General features: G+C 46.2%; 2 protein-coding genes across 4 annotated transcripts in view; both read right to left on the bottom strand.

Moving 5' to 3' along the window:
* Nucleotides 1-1,409: 1,409 nt before the first annotated feature.
* LOC122169610 lies at nt 1,410-3,395 on the bottom strand. Its single transcript, XM_042835901.1, has 3 exons — nt 3,083-3,395; nt 2,390-2,526; nt 1,410-2,153 (listed from the first exon to the last, which is right to left on the bottom strand). Exons 1-3 carry the CDS (start codon nt 3,278-3,280, stop codon nt 1,856-1,858), a joined length of 633 nt encoding a protein of 210 aa, XP_042691835.1. The 5' UTR covers nt 3,281-3,395; the 3' UTR covers nt 1,410-1,855.
* A 593-nt stretch (nt 3,396-3,988) lies between these two features.
* LRIG2 (leucine rich repeats and immunoglobulin like domains 2) overlaps nt 3,989-21,649 on the bottom strand; it is an 18,581-nt gene continuing 920 nt past the window's right edge. The window contains exons 2-19 of one of the 3 annotated variants that reach the window (XR_006171600.1): nt 20,879-20,950; nt 20,277-20,351; nt 19,690-19,824; nt 19,202-19,345; nt 18,955-19,098; nt 18,315-18,458; nt 17,928-18,071; nt 15,023-15,103; nt 14,181-14,252; nt 13,984-14,052; nt 13,106-13,269; nt 11,750-12,070; nt 10,157-10,438; nt 9,297-9,746; nt 8,662-8,811; nt 7,834-8,115; nt 6,622-7,215; nt 3,989-5,906 (exon numbers count right to left, since the gene is read on the bottom strand). Coding sequence is in view for 2 of the 3 variants with exons in the window: in XM_042835900.1 (XP_042691834.1) it covers nt 6,986-7,215; nt 7,834-8,115; nt 8,662-8,811; nt 9,297-9,746; nt 10,157-10,438; nt 11,750-12,070; nt 13,106-13,269; nt 13,984-14,052; nt 14,181-14,252; nt 15,023-15,103; nt 17,928-18,071; nt 18,315-18,458; nt 18,955-19,098; nt 19,202-19,345; nt 19,690-19,824; nt 20,277-20,351; nt 20,879-20,950 (2,959 nt within the window). In the remaining variant the exon portion in view is untranslated. Of the gene's footprint in view, nt 7,216-7,833; nt 8,116-8,419; nt 8,460-8,661; nt 8,812-9,296; nt 9,747-10,156; nt 10,439-11,749; nt 12,071-13,105; nt 13,270-13,983; nt 14,053-14,180; nt 14,253-15,022; nt 15,104-17,927; nt 18,072-18,314; nt 18,459-18,954; nt 19,099-19,201; nt 19,346-19,689; nt 19,825-20,276; nt 20,352-20,878; nt 20,951-21,649 lie in introns of those variants that run through there. The other 2 variants (XM_042835900.1, XM_042835899.1) reach the window with 2 other exon arrangements.

Here is a 21,649-nt window from a genome sequence, read left to right as displayed (position 1 = left end):
CCACGACCAGGGCTGCCAACTGCTGGGGGCTGCTGCCAACAAAGGGCCCCATTCCTGAGCAGGGCAGGGCTGTGCCATCCCAAAGGAGCCCCTTCTGCACGTGTGCTTTGTGCGAGGGCTCCAATGCGGCTGAGCGCTGCTGGGAATGGGCTGAGCTGGCTACCAGACTGAGCAGCCTCCAGCTTCCCCTGCTGCTCTGAGTTCATACCTTCATGTTCCCACCAAAGCCTCTCCCTGATTTATGCTTCGGGGAGAAGCTTGTGGAATATGTTGTGGGAACCAAAAGCTTACGAAGGCAATTAGGAAAGCAGAGCAGAAGGCAATCTGCTCCCAGGTCCCGCTGCGCCTGCCCTCCCTGCTGCACAGGACCGGCTGTGCCTGCAGCACAGGGCTGCTTCTTCCAGTCCTCATTTGAACAGTGTTTTCATCTATAAGATGCATTATTTACCAGTCTGGCATGCAGCTGATCTACAAACAAGATTTATCAGCAAAAACATTGTGCTTGCTGCAGTGACTTCCAACCAACCCACTTTGCTGGGCTGCTGCTGAGTGTGCAGATCCCGGCCCCATCCATCACCACACTGTGCCACCATGGTCCCCTCAGACCTAGGATGCAAACAACCAAAGGAGACACTCCCACAGCACCAGCAGTAGCATCCAGGGCTGGCACAGACCCAGGCCCTGCAATCCAGCTCTTTCGGGCAGCTACAGAACGAGCTCAAGGGAAATGCCCACATTCCTGTGCCACAAAACCAAGGAGGTGCCTCCGGTCTGTGGGCTCCCCGCCATGCCCTGTGCTCTGCTGGCAGGAGCTGAACGAAGCCAGAAGAACTGCTTTGGTGCTACAGAATTTTTAGCAAGCCGTGGGAAGCGTCAGTGGCTTTGCAAAGGTGTGACAGTTCCCGGAGAACAAAGAGTAACCAGAGCCCAACAGCTGATCAGAATCTGATCTGGAAATGGGACACTGGATCCACAGGACGCTGCCCTCACCCTGCATGCCCTGCCCTGGCAGCGCCCGCTTCCCGGCATTTGTGCCCCATGAGCCAGAGCTGCTGCAGAGCCGTGAGGGTCTGGCAGGGCCTGCAGCCCCCAGCGTGGCTGGGTCACATCCTCCAGCACTGCTCCATCAGTAATGGAAAGCAATTTCTCTGGACAGAGCCGGGAGATTACGCAGGCATCCGCACTCCTCAGCTCTGCTGCTGACAGGATGGGAAGAACTTTAATAAGATGTGATTTGACAGTAACGCAAAACAACAACAGCATTAAGGGAAGAATAATGGCAAAGGCAGCTGTCAAAAACCTCATGTTCTCTAACCAGGAGAAAGAAATCAGAGCTGTCAGGCTGGGCAGCGCAGCGTGGCAGAGGGCAGCCAGGTGCCCCTGTGCAGCACCCATCCCTTGGGGTTGGGGGGAGGCAGGATGGGGATGCTGGAAAGACAAACAATCAGGGCGCGATGAAACCTTTATTTTTTAAAAATATGGTTTTTAATTTAAATGCAAATTCGGTGCTTTGCTATCCGTAGGTCGTTTGCACTGACACGCTGTTAATTAGCAGAGATGAGACTCAGGAAGCAATAGCAGCTAATGGCTGGCCCTTTCCTGCGCATTTGTTTTAAGTTAATTAAAATTTCTTGGAGGGATCCAGCCTGCAATGCCAGGCTGGGCTGAGTGCTGCCAGGGCTCTGCGGGCTCCTCGCCATTTGTCGAGCAGGGCACATTTATTTCTGCATCCTGAGATCCCCTTTGGCAACCCACAAATCACAGCAGCGCTCGATGGCACTCAGAGCTGAGCAGAGCCAGAGCAGCAGTGAATCTGAGCGTGGATACGGGGGATTTTTCTAAATGCTGGCATGAATTACACACATAAGTCTTCGGATGAGACATTAAGCATAGTATGAAATCGAACCCTCAAAGCAAGGAGCAGAGCAGTGATCCCCTGTGTTACACACGACTTATTGCTCAGGAGGATCTCATTTAGGGGAGATCTGCCTCCACCAAGGGCTGAGCTGGAGGTGAGAGCTGCAAGTCGCAGCCTGGGGTCTGCACTGAGCCCCACAGCTCTGCTCTGCCCCAGCTGGGATGTGGCAGAACCCAAAGCCCTGCACAGCACACACTCCTGGCAGTGCCCCACAGACACGAAATACAGCCAGGACCTGTGGAAAAACACAGTGAGGGTGGGAGAGAACTCACAGAGAGACCCCAGGGCAGCCATGTGGCTGTGAGTGTGACACACTGCACAGGGCACAGAGCGCAGCCCAGGAACCACGCCGGGCCCCGGCATGGGTGGGCAGCACTGCAGGCAGGCTGGAGAAGGCAGAAGGGCAGACAGAGCCTCCCAAAGGGCACACAGAGCTTTGGTGCAAGTCCCTGCCTGCCCATAAACACTTACGGATCAATCAGCACAAAGCCTTTGCAGCGCAGATCGATCGCTTCTCGTGGGGAGAAAATGAGATAAGTGGTGGTGATCATCATGCTCCATTTCCCTGCAGAGAGGAACCCGGGATGGACCTGCGCCCAGCTGCAGGGCTAACAGTGTTAACGAGAAGCCGTGGGTTTGCCAGCGCTCTGCCACATTGAATCCCACCGCAGCTCCTCCTGCCACTGCTCCCTGCAGCACAGCAGGATGGGAAGCAGGGAACTGCCCTGTGCTGTGCCCAGCCCCTGGGGCAGGAGCTTTCCTTAACACCCACACTGACCTCCTGACCGGAGGAAGGCAGAGCTGTGCTGGGAGCACTGCAGGGCCAGGATGGGAGCTGCTACACTGCCAAGTGTAGAGGGAGAGCAAGCAAGGGATGGGATCTTCCACGAAAACTCAGTTGTTAACAAAGCCCAAGGGTAGATGCAATTGTTTTCTGGTTTTCCCCTCCCTTTGATGACCCAGTTTTTGGTTGTTGTTTTTTTTTCCCCTCTTTTTTTTTTTTTTTTCCATCTCATCTCAACCAGGCTGCAGTGTTAATTTTTAAATATGCTTGGGTAACTGAGAGCATTAACTATTCATGATCTTATCTTCAATAGCTTCTGCTTCTCTGACACCGTGCCAGGGCTGGGATGTGCACGGTGAACCTGGGAGGGCTGAACTCACCAGGAGAGGTGATAGCTGGTTTTTCCTGCACGCCGTGTTGAGCTGATCCCAGCACAGGTGGGGTCCCACTGCTCCCTGCAGCCTCACAGCACCGATGCCTTCCTGCAATGAAAGCGGGTTGAAAACAGGAGCGTGCAAAGAGCTGATCTCCGGGGGATGCTGCAGACACTGTGCGAATTCACAAACATCAGCATGCATCTCACAGCAGCTGGGCAGGCAGGCAGCTGTGCTCAGTGCCCAGTAAGAGCTGGGCAGCGAGGAACCCGGGTCAGGGGGCACGCAAAGCCCAGAGCCTCCATGCAGGGAAAGGGCAGCCCTTTAACTCCTGCTGAAAAAGCAAAGGAACAAGCATTTACATACAGCTTTGTGGCTGCTGCATGAAGGTCCTACAGAGGTGATGCTGCTCTGCCTGGGGGAGCAGTGCTGGCAGGCGCAGTGCGTGCAGCACAGAGCTGCGCAGGGACCCAGGGCTGAGCCCCACCGAGCAGCTGCTGCCAAGGTAAAATGGAGAAGGCGTGCCAAACAGAGGGCAGGAACTGCCAAGGTGTTGGCCAGAACACAGAGTTACAGCGATAGGAACAGGGAAAGGTATTTGAAGGAGGGAAAAAAGTACTTACAGCAGCTTGGAGGAGGCGTGGCAGCTGGTGGGCAACGCTCTGAGGAAGGGCTGCACGGCGCCAGCATCACTTTGCTGCCACGTGTGCCAGCTGACTGAGCCAGGCTTAATGCCAGCTGTTCTTCCCACCATTACAGCAAAGGACTGATGTAACATCCACAGTAACAAGATCAGAATCCCACCTGAAACTGACTTATGCAGTTGACTTTTATTTTCCTCCCTATAAAAATTAAATATCATTCAGTAACAATACATTATTTAATCTGCAAACTAATGAAAATTACAATGGATACTCAGTGTACATAGCATTTTATTGAAGGTATGTTACAATAGACAAACATATATTACACATCCTATACAAAATATACATTCTTACGTGAGGAAAAAAAAAATAGTAGGAAATAGCAACAGGGAAGCAGAGCAGCTTTGATCACACAGCCCCCCATTCCCTACCATGAATACTTTGGCATTGATTGAAGAAACTGTTTACTGAAATCAGAACGGCCACTGCACTGCCTGCACGTCATGCAGGAAAGGAAGAAACCCCTGATCTTCATGTGCAGGCCTTCCTTCACCTACCTGCAAGCTTCAGCTATTCACAACCAGCTTTGGACTTCACAGAGATTGCATTGCTGCAAGGATTCAAGCGTCCTAATTCACAATGGCAGCTTTTATGGGTGAATTATTCTAGAAATCAGAGCAGCTTTAACTCCTAAATGCATTTCAGAGCTCAGGCTTCAGCTTGTTCTGGTGCAGACAGCACGATGCTAAAGCTTTGCTCCTGGCTAACCACATCCTGCCAACCTCGTGTGAATTTGGTTGTGCTGCAGAGCTGTGCATTAAGAGCACTCCAGCTGTGGGTGCCCCTTGTGCACACCAACATCACCACTTAAACCAAGCGAGCTGAGACCTGTGTTAGCTTAACCCAAAGAGGGATGGAAGGAAAACTTCAACATGTCCCAAAGGATGATGGCAGACCAAGCAGCAGCAGTAGGGATGCTGCTTTCCTGCTCGTGCTGAGCAGAGCTCTGCCACATCAGCCTGTGTGAATAGCTGCAGCCAGCAGTCCAACAGGAAGCTCTGTGCTGCTGCTGCAGTTTTATGACCTGACCTTTCTCATTTGAATTTAAACTGACAGCTCCTGCAACAGAAACAAGTTGGGATAGAACATAACCACAACGTCTTCAATGCTGTCTGGAAGGGAAAAGCCTGGAGAAAACCAAACCAGAAAGAAACAAACACACAATTCTTTGTATGTTTTGTGTAAGTCCTTACAATAGTTGAGAGGTCAGAGGCTGAGTTTAACACACCTCCTTCCCCACTTCATACAAAGGTCAAAGACAATGAGGTCCTCTTCCTACTGAAGCTGCTGGCTACCAAGGCAACTGCCGTTGCTTTCAAAACAAAGGTAAGAGCCCTCAGTAACATTTGCTCATTTACATACATCTACTATTCAGGCCCAAAGAGACGTGGGAAAATATTTCTCCCAGCATTTCCTGGCTCTTTCACTTAACCATTCCCCAGTCTCCAAAGTTTTCAGCTGCGATTTTGCATCAGACCCTCAGTCACACGCTCTGTCCAGGAATGGAGCAGTGGGAATCCCGACCCACAGCTTGGGCTGCCCCAGGAAGGTTCTGTCTTTCCAGCCATACCACACAGCTGCTCTCACTCGCTCTGTAGCCCACGGCTCGGAAAAAGCAGAGCAGAGACAGAAAACCCCGAGCTCTGAGCGCAACGTTCTGCTCAAAGCCCATCGCTGATGGGACGTCACACAAAACACAAAGATGTGTTTTCCCAGAAGAACAACTCAGAACAAGTCTTTGTAATGCTCTTCCTCCTCAGTTTGTCACACACACCCCACTGCAACCTGCGAAGCTTCTGCACTTCTTCTATTTGTCCCAGCAAGGGCTGCATATTCAATAGTGGCTCTCCTGCTGTTTAGCAGCTCACCTGTCAAATGCTTCACATCTTGACCACACTGTGGCCTACAGAACCTTTATAGGGTTTAACAGAGCAAGAATCCCGTTGCTCTTTTATGAAAGAAAAGGCCCACGTGCTTCCTGGCAGTGCGGAGGAAACAGAAAATCCATGCTGGATTTCGTGGCGCATTCATCACGTGCTTTTCCAACTCACCCCATGCCTTTCATCAGGACACTCCTTGCAGAAGTTCGTTTAGCTGTCAGCTATGGAAGATGCACACGTGCCTCCCTGCAACATGCACAACACAAAGGCTTTGTAAAGACAGAAGTTCAGACAAACTTCTGAACCAAACCACTCAGAGGTCCCATCTTAGAGCTGTTTTAGCAGATGAAAACTGTTTTGTGTACCATACTTGTTTGTTATTACAGAAACTCCTGAGAAGCTGGACTGCACTGGAGGCTGGAGCAGGCTAGCTGTTAATGCAGGGCCTGTTGGGCTTTAGGCTCTACTGGAAAAGACAGGCTGCCTAGTATAGAAATTAAGGACTCACCACAGGAACGGGTCAGACTTGGAATTCTGCTAACGAAATGGATCAGCCTGCAGGCAGGTCAGCCAAGCTCAATGCACACAGAGATGCATGCAGCAATGAAATTTATCAGTATCACAGTTTCACTACGTACCTGTTGTAAATTCACTTCTTTCCAAAACAAAGTCATCTTTATCCCTTCAGAACTGAGCTTTCAATCCCACAAAACAAATTACAGCTTGCTATGCAGCTGTCAAGACCAACAGTATAATACATACTTTGGCATAATAAAAAATATATTTACATTACAGCCAAGGCATTTATATGCTTAGTGTGTACAAAATATTTATAAATGCAACTTTATTTACAACTAGAGTTTGTTTTTTCATAGGGAAAAACAGCCCCAAAGTGAGACTGGTAACAAACGCCTGCCAACAGACCGAGGAACAAAAAGCTGGCCAAAAGTTTTATGCTTACAATTACTGGGGAATTCCATGAGGAGGCCTTGAACATTTGTTTTCAAGCAGACAATGTGGTGTGAAATAGCTATGCATTCTTGAGAGATTTTCAAAGCATGCACCAACACAAAGGCTGTTCCCAACATCAGAAGATCCATGCTGTAACGCCAGTCACTGATCACTGCGTGTTCTGTCCCACCTTGCAGCACACATGAATCCAAGCAAAAAGGGCAGTGCCACCTCCTGCCAGGGGGTCTGCCTCAGCTCAGGCAGCCTGGAATTGCAGACACACGTTTAAAGCATCTTTGGCCTAGAGTTTAGTCCTGAGGTAGAAATACAAGTCAGCTGATAGGGATTTGCTTCCAAGGCTCCATTCCCGTGCCTTACGTGGTTTCGCTGTAGTCGCGAATGTTCCGTGTCCTATTAAAATCAAAGTTCTGCTCACGTAACCTGTGCAGGGCTCTGGGTGAAGCAGCCTGCTCCCTCTCACTGTCAAGGATCCCCTCAGTTCGAAGAGGTCGCGGGGCCTCACGAGCCGATTGCTGCTGCAGAAAGTGCGAGTGGGAGAGCGCCAGGTCTTTGTTTACCGCCCATAAGGGAAGCTGGAAGGGTTCTGAAAAAGAAACAGCAGGAGATGAACAGAGTGGGTTCATGGTAAGCAAACACAAGGCTTAGATTTTTCTGAGTCGTGCTGTTTAGCAAGAACCTCCTCCTGAGGCTGCTCTCTCTGTTTTTGAGGGCACCCTTTGCTGGATGCCCTCTCATTTCAGCAATATTTGGTACAGTAACACAAAAATAACAAACAGTTCCAGTGTGAATTTTTACAAAGGCGACCTGGAAAAAAGTCCACACGAAAATCAATCAATTTACAAAAATAATTCTTTTGGAGCTAGCTGAAACTCAGCCCAGCTCACACAGGATGGCTCTGTGTTTCCTATGTGACGTTTTAAATCTGGGCCAACAGATGTGGAAGGGATCCCATCCCACCAGCTGTAAGAGGTGGACTGCACACTAAGAAACACAGCTTTTGTAACATCGTCCTCTTCAACTCTTGCATACTGCATGCAAACTGAGGGCTGGTCCTGCTAACAAGCAGTGCATCAACAGATGAACTACTCCACACACTATGGAGTCTGTAGAATTAGCAGTGAATCAACAGTGGAAAGCAGCACAAGGAAGGTCAGCAATATCAGAAAATACAAAATATTCAGAGGGAAAAGGACACGCTCACCATTAATCTGCTGGGAAGAGATTTTCTTCTCACTTATTCTGTCGTGACTGGTAAGGAAGACAGACACATCTCTGTCTCCATAAGCATTATCAAGAGCACTGGTCTCATGCTGGGTGTGTGCTGGGTATGTTTCCTTGGGCATCTGCACCATGAGATTAGGGAGAGTTGGATCCAGGGGGTCCTCCTCTGTGATGTAGGTGTAGGGACAGTACTCTCGTGTCCTGGAGTAGATGTTTGCATTGTCGTAACAGTCTGAGCAGATCACCAGTGGTGCTGTGCCACCTGAGCAATGGAAGGAAATAAAATGCTCTCAAGAGGACAAGAACACCTGATTTCCATCGACTTTCATGGCTTAGTGTGATCCTTGACTTTCGAGATGCCAAAGGAAAGGAGCAGCACAAAACTCCACTGAACAGAGGAGCTCTAATGGCAATGCAGCCTTGCTGGGCAAATCACAAACCCTGAATCAAGAAGCCTCTGAAGGCAACTGCTCTACTCTGGGACATGAAGGTTGGCAGTTGTGACATCTATATGCAAAAGCACTCAGAGCAGATGTGAGCCCAGATATTGTTGGACCAAAGATTACCTGCATGGAACGCAGCAGCTTTGATCGGAGAATGTAAATACTGAAAGAAAAACAGGAGATGCTTCAAACTCAAAACATTCAATGGATGCTTTATGATCAACCTCAATTCTTCTCTAAGAAAAGTCACCTTTGATGTTAACATGCAGCACTGCCCTACGTTGTGCAACACTGCTGCCAGCTACGAGGACTACAGCCCTGGCACCCTGCTGAATGCAAGCAGTACACGTGAGGACGTTGCTTACCATCTGTGCTTTTGTGCACGTAGCTACTGGCTGGAGGCATGAGCTGCTGATGGCTTCCTGCCTCTGAGTTACTGTATCCTTCCTGAGGCTCTGACAGCGTTCCTTGGGAGGATAAATAACTGGGAATGTCAGCAGGTAGGTTCATCTCCTCTGCAAGGCAGAATTCACACTGATGTCGTGAAGAGCTCAGTGCCACATTAACAAAACTGCACACAGAATTTCAGAATTCAGTGGAGGGTGAGGAGGCACCTTAAGGGCACTGCTACCTTTAAGTCATTGATGACAACTCCATATAGCTAGTTCAAAACTAACAGGGCCCCAACACACACTATTTCAGGTCCTAAAGACCTTAACTTAATTCAAACATCCATTTCCAAACCTTCTGTACTTTCCTTCAGCATAGAACAAATTCAGTGTGTAAGAAATAAAATAGCACTGCTGATATCTAATAAATAAACAAATCATTCTATGCTTGCCTCTTCACCTGGAAGGTGAATCTGAGGTGAATCCCTTAAGAGATTTTAGAAGGAAATCTTTAAACCTTTCATCCTATTCAGCCGTAACAAGACCAGAAATTTCACCTTTTGTGTTTTGGATTGGAAACGTGACTGAAGCACGGTGCTGTGGTACCCTACCTGTATTAGTGATGCTGTAATCTTCACTCTTCCTTCTCATGTGGTAAATCACAATAACCCACACCAGGGAAGTTCCCACAACGCAGCAAACCACGACGATGATCACAACACCTACTGTTGTCCAGCCATCCTCCTCGTGGACGATGCCACTTTGGGACGAGTCGCAGTTGGGGGAAGCCAACACATTGAGGTAAATGTGCCCACGCTCAGTGCCCAGCGTGTTGGACATAATGCAGGTGTACTTTCCAGCATCCTCCAGCCCAGCGTCCACGATGATGAGGAGCTGATTGGCCGCAGCAAAAAAATGCCTCTCTGTGACAGCCAAAGGTCCATCATCTTTAGTCCAGTTGAGGCGAGGGGCAGGGCTGCCACCAGCTATGCACTGCAGGACTGCAGTTTCACCTCTGGTCACTGTTCTGTCTTCCAAGGGTCTAATAAAGGAAGGAGTTTCTGTGGCAGTGGAGAAAACAAACAGAACAACTGTAAGATGACTTCACAGTGCATCCCCACTGCGTATCCCATGATATAACAGTCCAGTCTTACAACCTGAATGCAAACTTTTGCAATGAAGCATAGGATTCAGTATTCAAACACCCCCAATCCCTGCCAAGCACTTAGAGATGTTCTTCCAGAGGCAGAATATTTAAATTTCAAGCTTGGTGGACAGGGAGGTTTGTGGTGCAACTACAGGGGCAAAAAACAGTCTTCTCTTTTTCCTTATTATAGAATACCAACTTCAGCCAGAGGTAGAAGAAACTATTTCCTTCATATTTTAACTTCTTTCTGTAGGAGTTAAGCCTGCTACTCACGGACAAACCACACAAGTTCAGTTAAATGATCCATGCCAGCACATCTCTTACCTAACACAGTCAGTGTAGCATTTGCTGACAAACCCCCAGCAGCGTTTTGTGCCATACAGCTATAGATGCCCATGTCTTCTATTTTCACATTTGCAATAAAGAACACGTCGTCCTCAGGCATGACGTGCATTCTCCTCTCTCGTGCAGCAGGGAAGTCTGTGCCACCATCTTTCTGCCAGGAGATCTGAGGGGTGGGGTGGCCCTCTGCAGCACACTCCAGTCGGGCCATCGCCCCAGTGCGGATGGTGAGATCCATGGGGGTCTTCAGGAAGGAAGGCAGCTCTGGATCAAGACAGACATTAAAAGCTTTGCTATTTTCAGCAGCAGGGGAAAAAAAGAAAAGAGAAAGAAAAAGCAGCAAAAACGCTGCAGCACAGAATAGCTGAAAATAAACAAATCTGCAATGCACCTTTACTTCTTCCTGTTCAAACGAGAGCCTTCTGAAGAACTGCACTAACTTTCTGTGGTCGTTTCTAAAAGCCTAGCCTTCAAATTTAAATACAGTACCTCAGTAGGGTATCTGTGGTGTTTATTTAAGATCTGTAGGACATTTCATGGGGAAAAGACAGGCTGAAGGAGCTGGGCCAGTGTGGAGGAGAAAAGGCTGCAGGGAGACCTCATTGTGGCCTTCTGGTATTTAAAGGGACATTATGAACAGAAGGGAAATCAACTTTTTAGACTGGAAGGACAGAGGAGAATGGTTTTAAACTAAAAGAGGGGGAGATTTTCACTGACAGTGCGGTGAGGGGCTGCAACAGGTTGCCAGAGGCTGTGGATGCCCCATCCCTGGAGGCATTCGAGGCCAGGATGGATGGAGGCCTGAGCAACTGACTGAGTACTTGATCCAGCTCCTGGCAATCCTGCCTGTGGCAGGGATTTGGAACTTGATCCCTGAGGTTCCTTCCAACCCAAGCCATTCTCTCTTCCTTGGTAACAGGGAAGGTGAACTTCCACTTCCAAAGTTGAAGTCTGCATTATCTGTTCTATGGAACCAAAAGAAAGAGCACGTGCACCTCTGCTCTCCAACATAACAGGGAACAGTGGTTTGCTAGCTGATGCGAATGCTGCCTTCCCGACGCCCTTCTCTGAAGTCAAAATAATAGGAACCCTTCATTTTGGCTTTTTAAAAAAAAAATATATAGATAGATAGATAGATAGATAGATAACAAAGAAACTCATGAAATGATTTTTCAGAGTTTGTTTCCAGTACCACAAGTAATTTTTTTTTGTTCAGTCTTCTCTAGGGCAAGGTGCTTAGTTAATGAAGGGACAGCAGAGGGAGCTTTTAGTTAAGAGACTTTACTTCCACTCAGACAGATCAACAACTAACTGAGCTGAAATCTCCCGTGCTTTCATACCTGCCCCTTTCCAGAAGTGAACAGAAAGCCTTCCACTAACAACATTACCTCTTTCCTGCTTTATTAAAAGGTATTTGATAAATCTAAGTTCCAGCAAGACATCACTGCTACTCTGGGCCTAATTGGGAACTCAGGAATCCTAATAGATGTTATAAATCAAAAAAGAAAGGGTCAGAATCAGACCTGCTCCACTTTTAACCTCAGATGTTTCTTCTACGTTACCATTATCACTTACCATTAACAGTCAGCTTGGCTTTGTCAGAATAGTTGGAGCCAAAGTGATTGGTGACGATGCACTGATATTTTCCTTCATCGGTGAAATTCACATTGAAAAGGTGGAGGACAGTGGTGTACTCAACAATCTCACCATTCTGCTGCTGATACCTGGCAAAATTCTCAACCTCTGCATCATACAGCACTTCGCTGTCCTTACGCCACGCAGTGGACATGGGTGAATCGCTGCTGCTCACAGCAGTGCAGGTCAGAGTCACATTCATGCCACGCAGAGCAATCGTGGTCTCAGGATGCACTCGTATCTGTGGCTTAGGGAAATTATCTGGAAATGAAAGCAGCAAGATTAGCTACTCTCCTCTTCCACGTGCAATTAATATTGCAAGAAAACTCATTCGAAAGACACAGTAAGCAGAATGAAAGCTGCAGGAACAGATGTCCTGCTTGGGAGGCACGTATTTAGTTGCTTTTATTTAGAAATCAAGCTGTGAAAGAGGATTAGAACCACAGGTAGGAGTGCAGAAGAAGCAGAGAACAATCAGTGCAGAATCACGGACTCGAGCAGCCCTTTCCTTTCCACAGCCTTCTGGAACTCGCCCTATTTAGATTGCAGGCTCAGCTGAAGAGCTGGGTTTGCTCACGAGGAGCAGATTTATTTTCAGGCAGTTTAATATCCTGAAAAGCCTTTAAGTTACACAAACACAAAAAGCACTGCAAGAAGTTTACATGATCTCAGTTGAACAGTTATTTTGACACCTCTTATTACAGCAGAGACAGCCTCACAGGCACACAGCACTCAATGTTGGTAACATCAGAATGGAGAAGCAGATGTTTGTGCCTACATGGTGATTATTGTTTCCTTCACCACCAAAACAATTAAAGAATTATGTATGCAAAAGCAACACTTGTTAGACTACTGGATAACAGAAGAGCAGACTATTTCCAGCTCTGCCGCAGACTTCACACATGGCTGTGGGCAGTCTCTCAGTTTTCCATTTCACAGTTTGGTTACAGAAATAAATAGGCTCATGTCTGAAACTGTGGCAGCACAGAGACCAGATAAACGTTACAGATTCTGAGCATCAGAAATTACATCAGAGCATTAACTGTCCTAGCCTTGCTGGTATGGAGAGGAGCAAACAAGAAAGAGCCAAACACCTCTTGTAAAGCAAAAGCCATTCACACACAGGAGAAACGGAAACACAACCAGTTTTTAAACAATCTGAATGAAAAACAAAGCAGTCTCACAGAATGACACAGACTAAGCACCTCCAGCAGTGCTGCAGCCTGGTTTCAGGAAGACACCTGCACAGATCTGCATTGCTACGTTTTGATGTCAACAGGAATTAAAAATACAAACCGCAGACGAAGTCATCGGGCTCCACGCTGAACAGGCTTTGCCCTGCCAGCCACTCAGGGTGAGCACAGCTGACGTTCACAGCCTGCTGGAAGTGACTGTCAGAGAGCCACTGTGGCAGCCACTTCAGCTGGCAATCACAGAGCAAGCTGCTGGTGTTCAAAACCCTGCAGAAGGAAGGCAAAACGCAATGTGATCAAAGGTCATGCATTTCACCCAGAAGAACAATTTTAAAGCATACACTTCCAGAAGCTGTAAGATTTACAGCATTCTTTTATGCTCACACGTAAGTGTGCTTCTCCTCACCTTCCTCAGACGAGCAGACCTTGCAGACTAACAGTCCATATGGCCAATGCTAACCAGATAGCAGTTTTAGAACAGATTACATGATATTCAGAGACTTTATCTCATAGAGACAACTGTGTTACACTGGGATTAGTCTTGGGTGCAAAGGTCACTTCATGTCATCATACTTCACATGTCTGAAGATGACAAGAAGCTCTATAGCAGCTTAAGCATCCATTGAGCATCTAAAATCTTCTGCCTAGCCGTGAATTTTAAGGTCTTTCCCTAGCCTGAAAAAGGAGATGACAAAATGTATACTTTGATAACCTCCCCCCTGCCCCAAAAATCCTGGTGAACAATTTATTCATAAATACAGATCAGCAATTCTGATTATAACTCAGGAAATGGAGGTGCAGATTTTCTCAAGCCCTAAATCAAGCTCAGTGTAGTGCCAGGGACTTTTAGCAGGTAAGTTACAAGAACTTCAACTCTTCTGTTATGGGAGTGGGATGTACATCAGTCAGTTCCACAACGGCTGATGGAGTCTTTACAAAAGGAAGAATTGTAAGAACTGTAAAGAACTGTCATAGACTTACAGCTCCTTCAGTCGAGCCTGGGCAAATGCATTTTCTTGGATGGACATTACTGCGTTGTTGCTTAAATCTCTGCAAGGAACAACAACGGGTGGGAATGATTTCACACGCTACCTTCAGTTAAATCATTGTAAACTTGAGAGAGAATACAAAATTGAAAGCAATAAACAACTAGGAGTTCTACAGAGCAAAGTACTTACAGATGTTCAAGTCCTTCAAGACCAGAGAATGCTTTCTTCGTAATTGATTTGATCTGATTTCCTTGTAAGATTCTGCAACACAAGTACCAGGCCCAGAAAGCAGTCAATCTCAAGGCGAGCTCATAAGTAAGACCCAAAGTTCCCTAAGATGTTTAACAAAGGTTTTCTTCATTCTAGGAGAGTTTAAGCTCAAAAAAGTAGTATTCAATCATTCAATTTTCTTAAGGATAGTATTTTTCTTTTCTACCTTTGAGATGGGCCAGAAGAAAATTAAACCAGCAGAAGGGAACAGTTCTTGGGAGGGAGCAACAAGCTCCTAATCTGCCACAGCCACATCAGCTCCCGAGGCTGCACACTTATGCTGTTTGTCACAAGCAGTGTTTGCAGCTCCACAGAATGCTTTATTTTCCTACAAAGCACACAGCACTGAACAGAGTGCCAAAATACTGAAAAGCTGATAATTGAATGCTGTTTCGTATTTGCTCAACAATACTTTTTTCCCCCCCCTTCCTTCAGAGAAATATAAGTTTTTCCCAAACTAAGGCACAAAGAGTGACAGTCACCACACAGCACGAGTGAGCTATTCAGTAACAGCTGCATTCAAATGCCTTCTTCATGCCAAATGACTTCTTCAAACTGGTCCTGCAAAATGATCCAGCACTACACAGACTCAGTGGTCACAAACACGGAACCCAAATCTACACTGAGTTGTCCTAGCATAGAAGGGGAAACTCAGCTGCCAACCAGAAAGGCTTTCTGCCATTCACAATTACTCTATATTTTGCATTTTCCCTCTTTTGTTTGCTTCTGAAGCACTGTCACTGATGTTTTGTAATACATACAGTTTATCCAGCCTGCTGAGTCCCACAAATGCTTCATTCGCATCCTCTATGGCCCAGGAGATCTCATTGTTCCCCAAGTCCCTGCAGGAGCAGAAAAATCTTCTTACAAACCTTGCAACATCACGACCACTGCTAGTGTTAGCTATGGAAGAAAACTGACTGTTATATTACTGCCTGGGAAAGGTGTTCAGGATCAGGCACTGGAACAGACCCCCCAGGAAAGTGGTCACAGCACCAGGCCTGCTGGAGGTCAAGAAGCGTTTGGAAAACGCTCTTAAGACACACGTTGGAATTTCTAGGCAGCCCTGTGTGGAGCCTGGAGTCAGACTGATGACTCCCATGGGTCCCCCCCAGCCTGGGGTGTTCTATGATCCCATGGGACGGCGTCACCTGGAAGGTCTCAGAACTTTCATAGATCTGTATTTATCAGAACATCCAACTTGAGAGACGCGAGGGAAAACAGATTTGTTGGAGATCAGCGCCTCAGACAGAACCACAAATGAATTCTGAAGTGTGATTTCTTGATGTGGTATTTAAGGAAACACCCAGCCTGACGAGCAGCACTCACGTGATGGACCATTCACCAGGAGCTGGGAGAGGCTCCTGCAGCAAGTTGGTTCATGCAAGCGAGTTAACCAATGCACTGCAGCATTAACCTCCCTGAGTAACAGGCTTAAAACAGCATTAGCATACTGAGAGATTACACACAGGTTATGGAGCAAGGCTGCCAGGCACAAAGAAGTAGATTTTCAGACTGAAGTTGATATTCTGCTCACAGATCTTGTTACAAGCTAATGGGATTTCTGTTCGATCTCTGCACAGCTCCTCTGCCCCTCACACAGAACAGTGTGGTCTAAGCAGTGAAAGCAATAGAGCAGAACAGGCTTGGAAGGATCAAATGCTTTTTAGAGAGAAGGTGAAATAAATTCAGAGATTTTCAGGCAGAATGGCATGGACTAAACAAAGAGTTTCTACTGATAAAGCCAAAACTTTGTGCCTTAAAACCACTGCGCACAGAAGAATTTGCAGACAGAAGTGTTCAAAGGAAGATAAACAGATGAAAAACAGTTTATATTGCACCTCACCAGATATCACTACGTGCCTCAGCTCAATGGACCCTCCAAAGAAGCTGTGACACAGAATGCTAACCAGGCACACAGCTGTGTGCATCATCTCATATAATGCTACTCTCCTTTTGCTAAGGGTGGAAAAAGGCAGCATCCATATTCCCTTGGGGGGGGTTGTAAACGTGTGGATTAATGCTCTGGAAGAGACCAGGATCAATCTCCAGGATGCTGCCAGGGGTATCACACTTCCTCACTTTGAATGACAGAAGCCTTGTCCTCAATACCCTGCGTGAGGCATTTCTGCTATAGGTGTACTTTAAAGTTCAGGACAAAAATAACAGTGCTTGTGATTCCACCATTCGTGCATCCCAGGGACTCCAGTGCAGCCTTAGCAGTTGCTGACATTAAGATATTTTCCTCTTTGGAATGTGTTCAGTTTAATGTACTGGATACAGATATGATCTAATGATAAAAACAACTAGATGAGTAACATGCCAAATGCATTCCCAAGTTGCTAATTCTTAGGATTTGAACTGTTTCCTTGAATTCTCTCCAGGTCTGCTTCAGAATTTTATATTCTGAGTGCCAGAGCAGTAGCAGTGCCAAGTTACAGTATTAAAGAAGCAATTAATGTTTCCAAGTTCTAAACTCTCAAACTTCAGGGCTGCTCCTCAATACACCTTTAATCTCACTGTGCTCCTGGTACCTTGGCTTTACGTACAGATCTGAGTTTGTTCCTGGTCACTGAAGCGACCGTGCAGAACGGTGGCAGGGGCTGAACACACAAACACTTGTGCCAATCTCAGCACTGAAACAAATCACATACAAGCAACAATGGAAGCAATCTGACAGCAGCACAGTATCTCTTGTTTGAAGTGTTTTCACACTCCACTACTTCAACTGCTCAGTAAAATGAGTGAGCAGCCCAAAAGAAAAGCCCCTCATTGTGTGAGAGGAGGAGTTTGCTCCTTCTGCTTGGTTGGGCACGAATGCTTGGAGCTGCTGTCCTGCAAATTCCAGCCTGAAGCAGACTGCATCCTTTCAGCTGTTCCTCGCCCCTGAGGAGCCCGGGAAAACCGACTAATTAATCTGCTCTTGTTCTTCTTTCATGCTACTCTAAATCTAAGAAATTAGTTCTAATTATTTCATTAAAAGGTTGCAGTAAGGTTAACAGAATATGACTGCTTACATAAATTTCTCTGCTAAGTTTGCTTATTTAAGCATTTATTTAATGAACTGACAGAGGGGTTATAAACTTTCACTCTTTTCTCAACTATCATTGTTCAGGATGATCGTAAGAGTTTGGATCTACTTGAGGTTTTTGGTTGTTTTTTTAATTAATACTTGGGTCCTGTCAGCAGTATTGAACAGCTTCAGCTGGTGACAAAAGTCCTGGCAAAAGCAGAGCTGAGCCTCTGATGGAAAGGAGTAATCCTACAGCTCTCCTACATGCTGTGCTGTGACTCCTGCACGCACACAGCAGCCAGCAGGTTCCAAGCCTAAGAACAACACCTGGAATAAAGAGAGGTCCAGGCTGGCATTTTGCAAGCTGACTGTCTGCACCTCCTCACACCTGGTATGGCATGCAACCGAGAGCTCAAGGTCATCAAGTCACTGCTCATTAGCACCACTAAAATGGTTGGTTTGTGTTAGCTATGCCGAGGTTCTGTCATCTCAGCACACCCAATGATGATCTGCCCTGTTGTATCTGAAGGCAGGACAGCAAAACACTGACCTCAAATTTGCTCAAATTTGACCTCATTTGCTGCTGAGCAAAGCTCAGCACCTTCACTTCCAGAAAGTTTAAAATGAGGTTGTTAGAAATGCTCTGCACTCACAGGGTTCGAAGGTTTGTCAGACCTCTGAAGACACCATCAGCAATGTGACTGATCCGATTGTCTCCCAAGTTCAGTTTCTCCAGCAAACCAAGTCCCACGAAGGCAGATTCCCTGAGGCGAGTTAGCTGGTTGTATGACAGGTCTCTGGAAGCATTGAACAGCACTTCAGAGGCATGTGGAGGGGATTTATTGCGATGACACCATCAAACAATCAAGTACTGAATCTTAATTTCTAACAGAAGACTTATTAAAAAAAAAACAAAACTAAAAGACACAAGCTTAGCAAAGAAGTCAAGTACTTCCTCCAGTAACTCACTGCATTTGTGCTATCCAATATGTTATTTGCAACATTACAAAATCCCCACTGAAAAGCAGCCCAGGGCTTACAGCTCAGCAAGTCTTTGGCAGAACTCCCATGCATCTGGGCTGATCTTGTTAATGGCATTCTGGCTTACGAAGAGTTGTTGCAGTGTCCGCAGCCCATACAGCCAGCCCTTGTTTACTTCTGTCAAGTTATTATGTTCCAGTTCTCTAAGGAAAATAGAAGGAAAAACATTTGCCAAACAGATAATCAATGAAATATTTATTTCCCAAAGTTTACCAAGTAGATCTCGGAACGATTTACTGACACTAGGCCTTATAGAACCTGAAATGCATGATTATATTCATCTGATAGAAACCAAGAATGAACAAAAAGTATATTAAAAAAACAATCATAACAGCAATGGCAACAGCAATCCAGCAGAACTGAAATTACAGTCTCTAAAACATCACTTTAAAAAAAACAAAACAAAACAAGAAACTTTTGCTAACTCTGCATGGCACAGAAAGGCAGCATCCCTCCACCTCTGGAGTGAACAGACACACCAACATGATGGGAAAATGCAGATCTATAAGCTCATATCCTGTGATGCTCATCGTTGTTCCAGCACAGCCCTGGCGTCAGGGAAGCCAAAGAGGACATGATTCTGCCCCTCCACACACCCCAAAAGTCCCTAGGAGAAATTCTAGCACTAAGTATACTCACAATTCTTCTATATTATTGAGGCCAAAGAATGCTCCATCCATGAGTCTGCTAATCCCATTGCGCTGCATCTTTAAGGATTTCAGGGACTCCAGGCCTTGGAATGTAAGACTTTCCACAATTTTAATCCGGTTCCTTTTCAGTTCCCTTATATAAAGAAGACAGCAAAATATTAAAGCCCAATTGATCATCAAGAACACACATCACAGTGAACACAAATGCATTGTGAGCTTTCAAGACTACGACTTACAGAAACTGCACGTGAGGCAATTTGAAGATCTTTGGTGGAATCACACTAATCCTATTTCTGTTCAGCTTCAGCACTATGAGAGAGCTAGATAAATTATCGAGGCAGCCTGCTTCCAGGGTGCTGATTCTGTTGTTACTCAGATTCCTAAGGGAGAAGAGGGAAAAGAAACCTTTTAGAACACGGAGAACTCCATGAACAAAACCAGAGGCCCACACTTCATTTAGGCGAGGTTAAAACAACGTCAACAAGGATCTGCATCAAAGGAGCAGAAATGACTCCACGTCCCTGCTGGCTGATGTACCAGCACTCTGACAGCGCTGCTCTCCACTCTATCTGAGAAATAGCAAGACAAACTGCTATGAACAGCACTTTATTTCAGGCACGTTTGTTCCTGCCAGCTCAAATCCCACATTAAGACAGAAATACACAGCAGGTGAGGTGTTCAACACTGCTGCCAGGAACCCGGGCACAGCAGAGCACATACTTACAGGTACTTCAGCTGCATCCGTGGAAAAGAAGCAGCTTTAATTTCTGATATAAGATTGGAACTCAGATCCAGGTTTTCCAATGAAAGGTAAACTTGGAGCTGCTCAGCGTTTATTTCTGGAATGGCATTGTGCACCCTGAAAAACACCAGCAAGAGATGAGTCCCAAAACATCCCATCCTTCGTGCTGCACAGCTGAAACAGCTGTAGGATGCTGCACATCATCAGTGCACCTCCCAAACTGGAAACGCAGCACACGCTTCAGAACATTCCTTCTGAAAGCAATACTGGAAATCCAAGAGTTATGTGCTGCTCTGACACATGAACAGATTCACATTCTGGGTCTGTAATCCTGTTCCTTGTGAGAACTGTCATTCCAAGACCCAATCCCTCCCCTTCAAAGCTGCCTGCCGTACCTGACTGCACTTCATTGGTAATTCAGGTTGTCTGAACTCATTGGAATTCTGGTTGTCTAAACTCGGTTGTCTCACTGATTCCTACTTCTCCAAAGAGTGCTCGCTATTCCCCAAAGCACTGCAACAATTCCCCCATTTGCTGAACAAGGAAAAAGCAGCCGAGCTGTTACTTACAGTGAGAGCAGGGTGATATTGGAAGTCGTTTCTCCAAAATAGGGAATTTCACTCAGCTCATTGTAATTCATTTTCCTTAAAGCAAAAAACAACCTTTACTGACACTAAGAGGAGAAAACCCCTTCCACATACATGCACAGAAAATGCAATCACCAAACATTCAGCAATTTCATCTTACTAACATCAGCAGACAAAGCAGACTGCATAAATACCAATAATTGGAAGAACTTCACAGTGAGGCCCATCAGCTTCCACCATTTTATTGCACTCCATCACTCCTCTTTAACTCATAATTTGCCAGAGTGAAAACAAATGGGAGCTGTTGGTAACAGGTGAACGGTTGGACTGGATGATTTCAGGTCTTTTCCAACCTTGGTGATTCTATGATTCTATGAAATGTCTCGCTTCTTTTCACAAGTATCCTCTTATCTTTTATGAGAAAGTTTTCTTTTTATGAGATCAGTTTTACATAAAACACGCTGCCAGCAAAGCATCCGTGTTAAATTAACTGGTATTGCATATTTCTGCAAGTCAGACCAGTTATCTCGGTATGCAGCACTAATTACAATTAGGCTGAGTTTATCATTGTGAAAAATGCTTACACTTCTTGCAGCGTGTGAGCAGACAAATCCATGCTCCAGTTGGATGACAAGATATGATTGTGACTTAAATCCCTGCAGAACAGAGAGAAAAGTTATTCTGGATGCAGGAATTAAGAAAAACCATGCATTTTATGCAACCTAAAAGCTGTAAGCCGTGTTTCTGATGCTCTCTCACTAAAGGAGGGAGATGCTGTGATGGTTAACTGAGATGATGCTGTTAACAAGCTTTTCATGTAGTCTTCTTAGGAGAAATTTTGTATCTGGTTCACACTTGGAGAAGCACTGACGTATCTCCACCTGATTACTGCTGTCCTGGTGAAGCAGACTGATGGATGGATGAACACACAGTGAAAAGCACAGCATGATCTACAAACTGACAGCTAAGGCTGCTGCTCCTTCCAGAACCAAACAGCATCCCTGGAAAAGCCAAAAACTGACAACACCCCACGGGGTGAGTTCTGAACGTTACAACACAGAGCAGCATTCACCAAGTGCCTGATTCTCCATCACCCTCCAGCCATCCACACAGCACGTGTAATTTAGCAGGAAAAATGCACTAACAGCTGCCTGCTTTCATCAGGACAACGCGCTCCGAAGGTTCTTTCCTAGCAGCAAGGAAAACCAAAGCACACAGCCAGCATCACTGCAGGTCTGGCAGTTATGAGAAAGGGAATGTTTCGGTCCTCAGCAATGGGTGAAATGAACAGCAATGGGTGAAATGAACAGCAATGGGTGAAATGAACAGCAATGGGTGAAATGAACAGCAATGGG

The sequence above is a fragment of the Centrocercus urophasianus genome, unplaced genomic scaffold (assembly GCF_019232065.1).
Source record: "Centrocercus urophasianus isolate 14NV4802_14NV808 unplaced genomic scaffold, USGS_Curo_1.0 seq_555, whole genome shotgun sequence".
NCBI lineage: Eukaryota > Metazoa > Chordata > Aves > Galliformes > Phasianidae > Centrocercus > Centrocercus urophasianus.
This window is presented reverse-complemented; position numbering and strand designations above follow the sequence as displayed.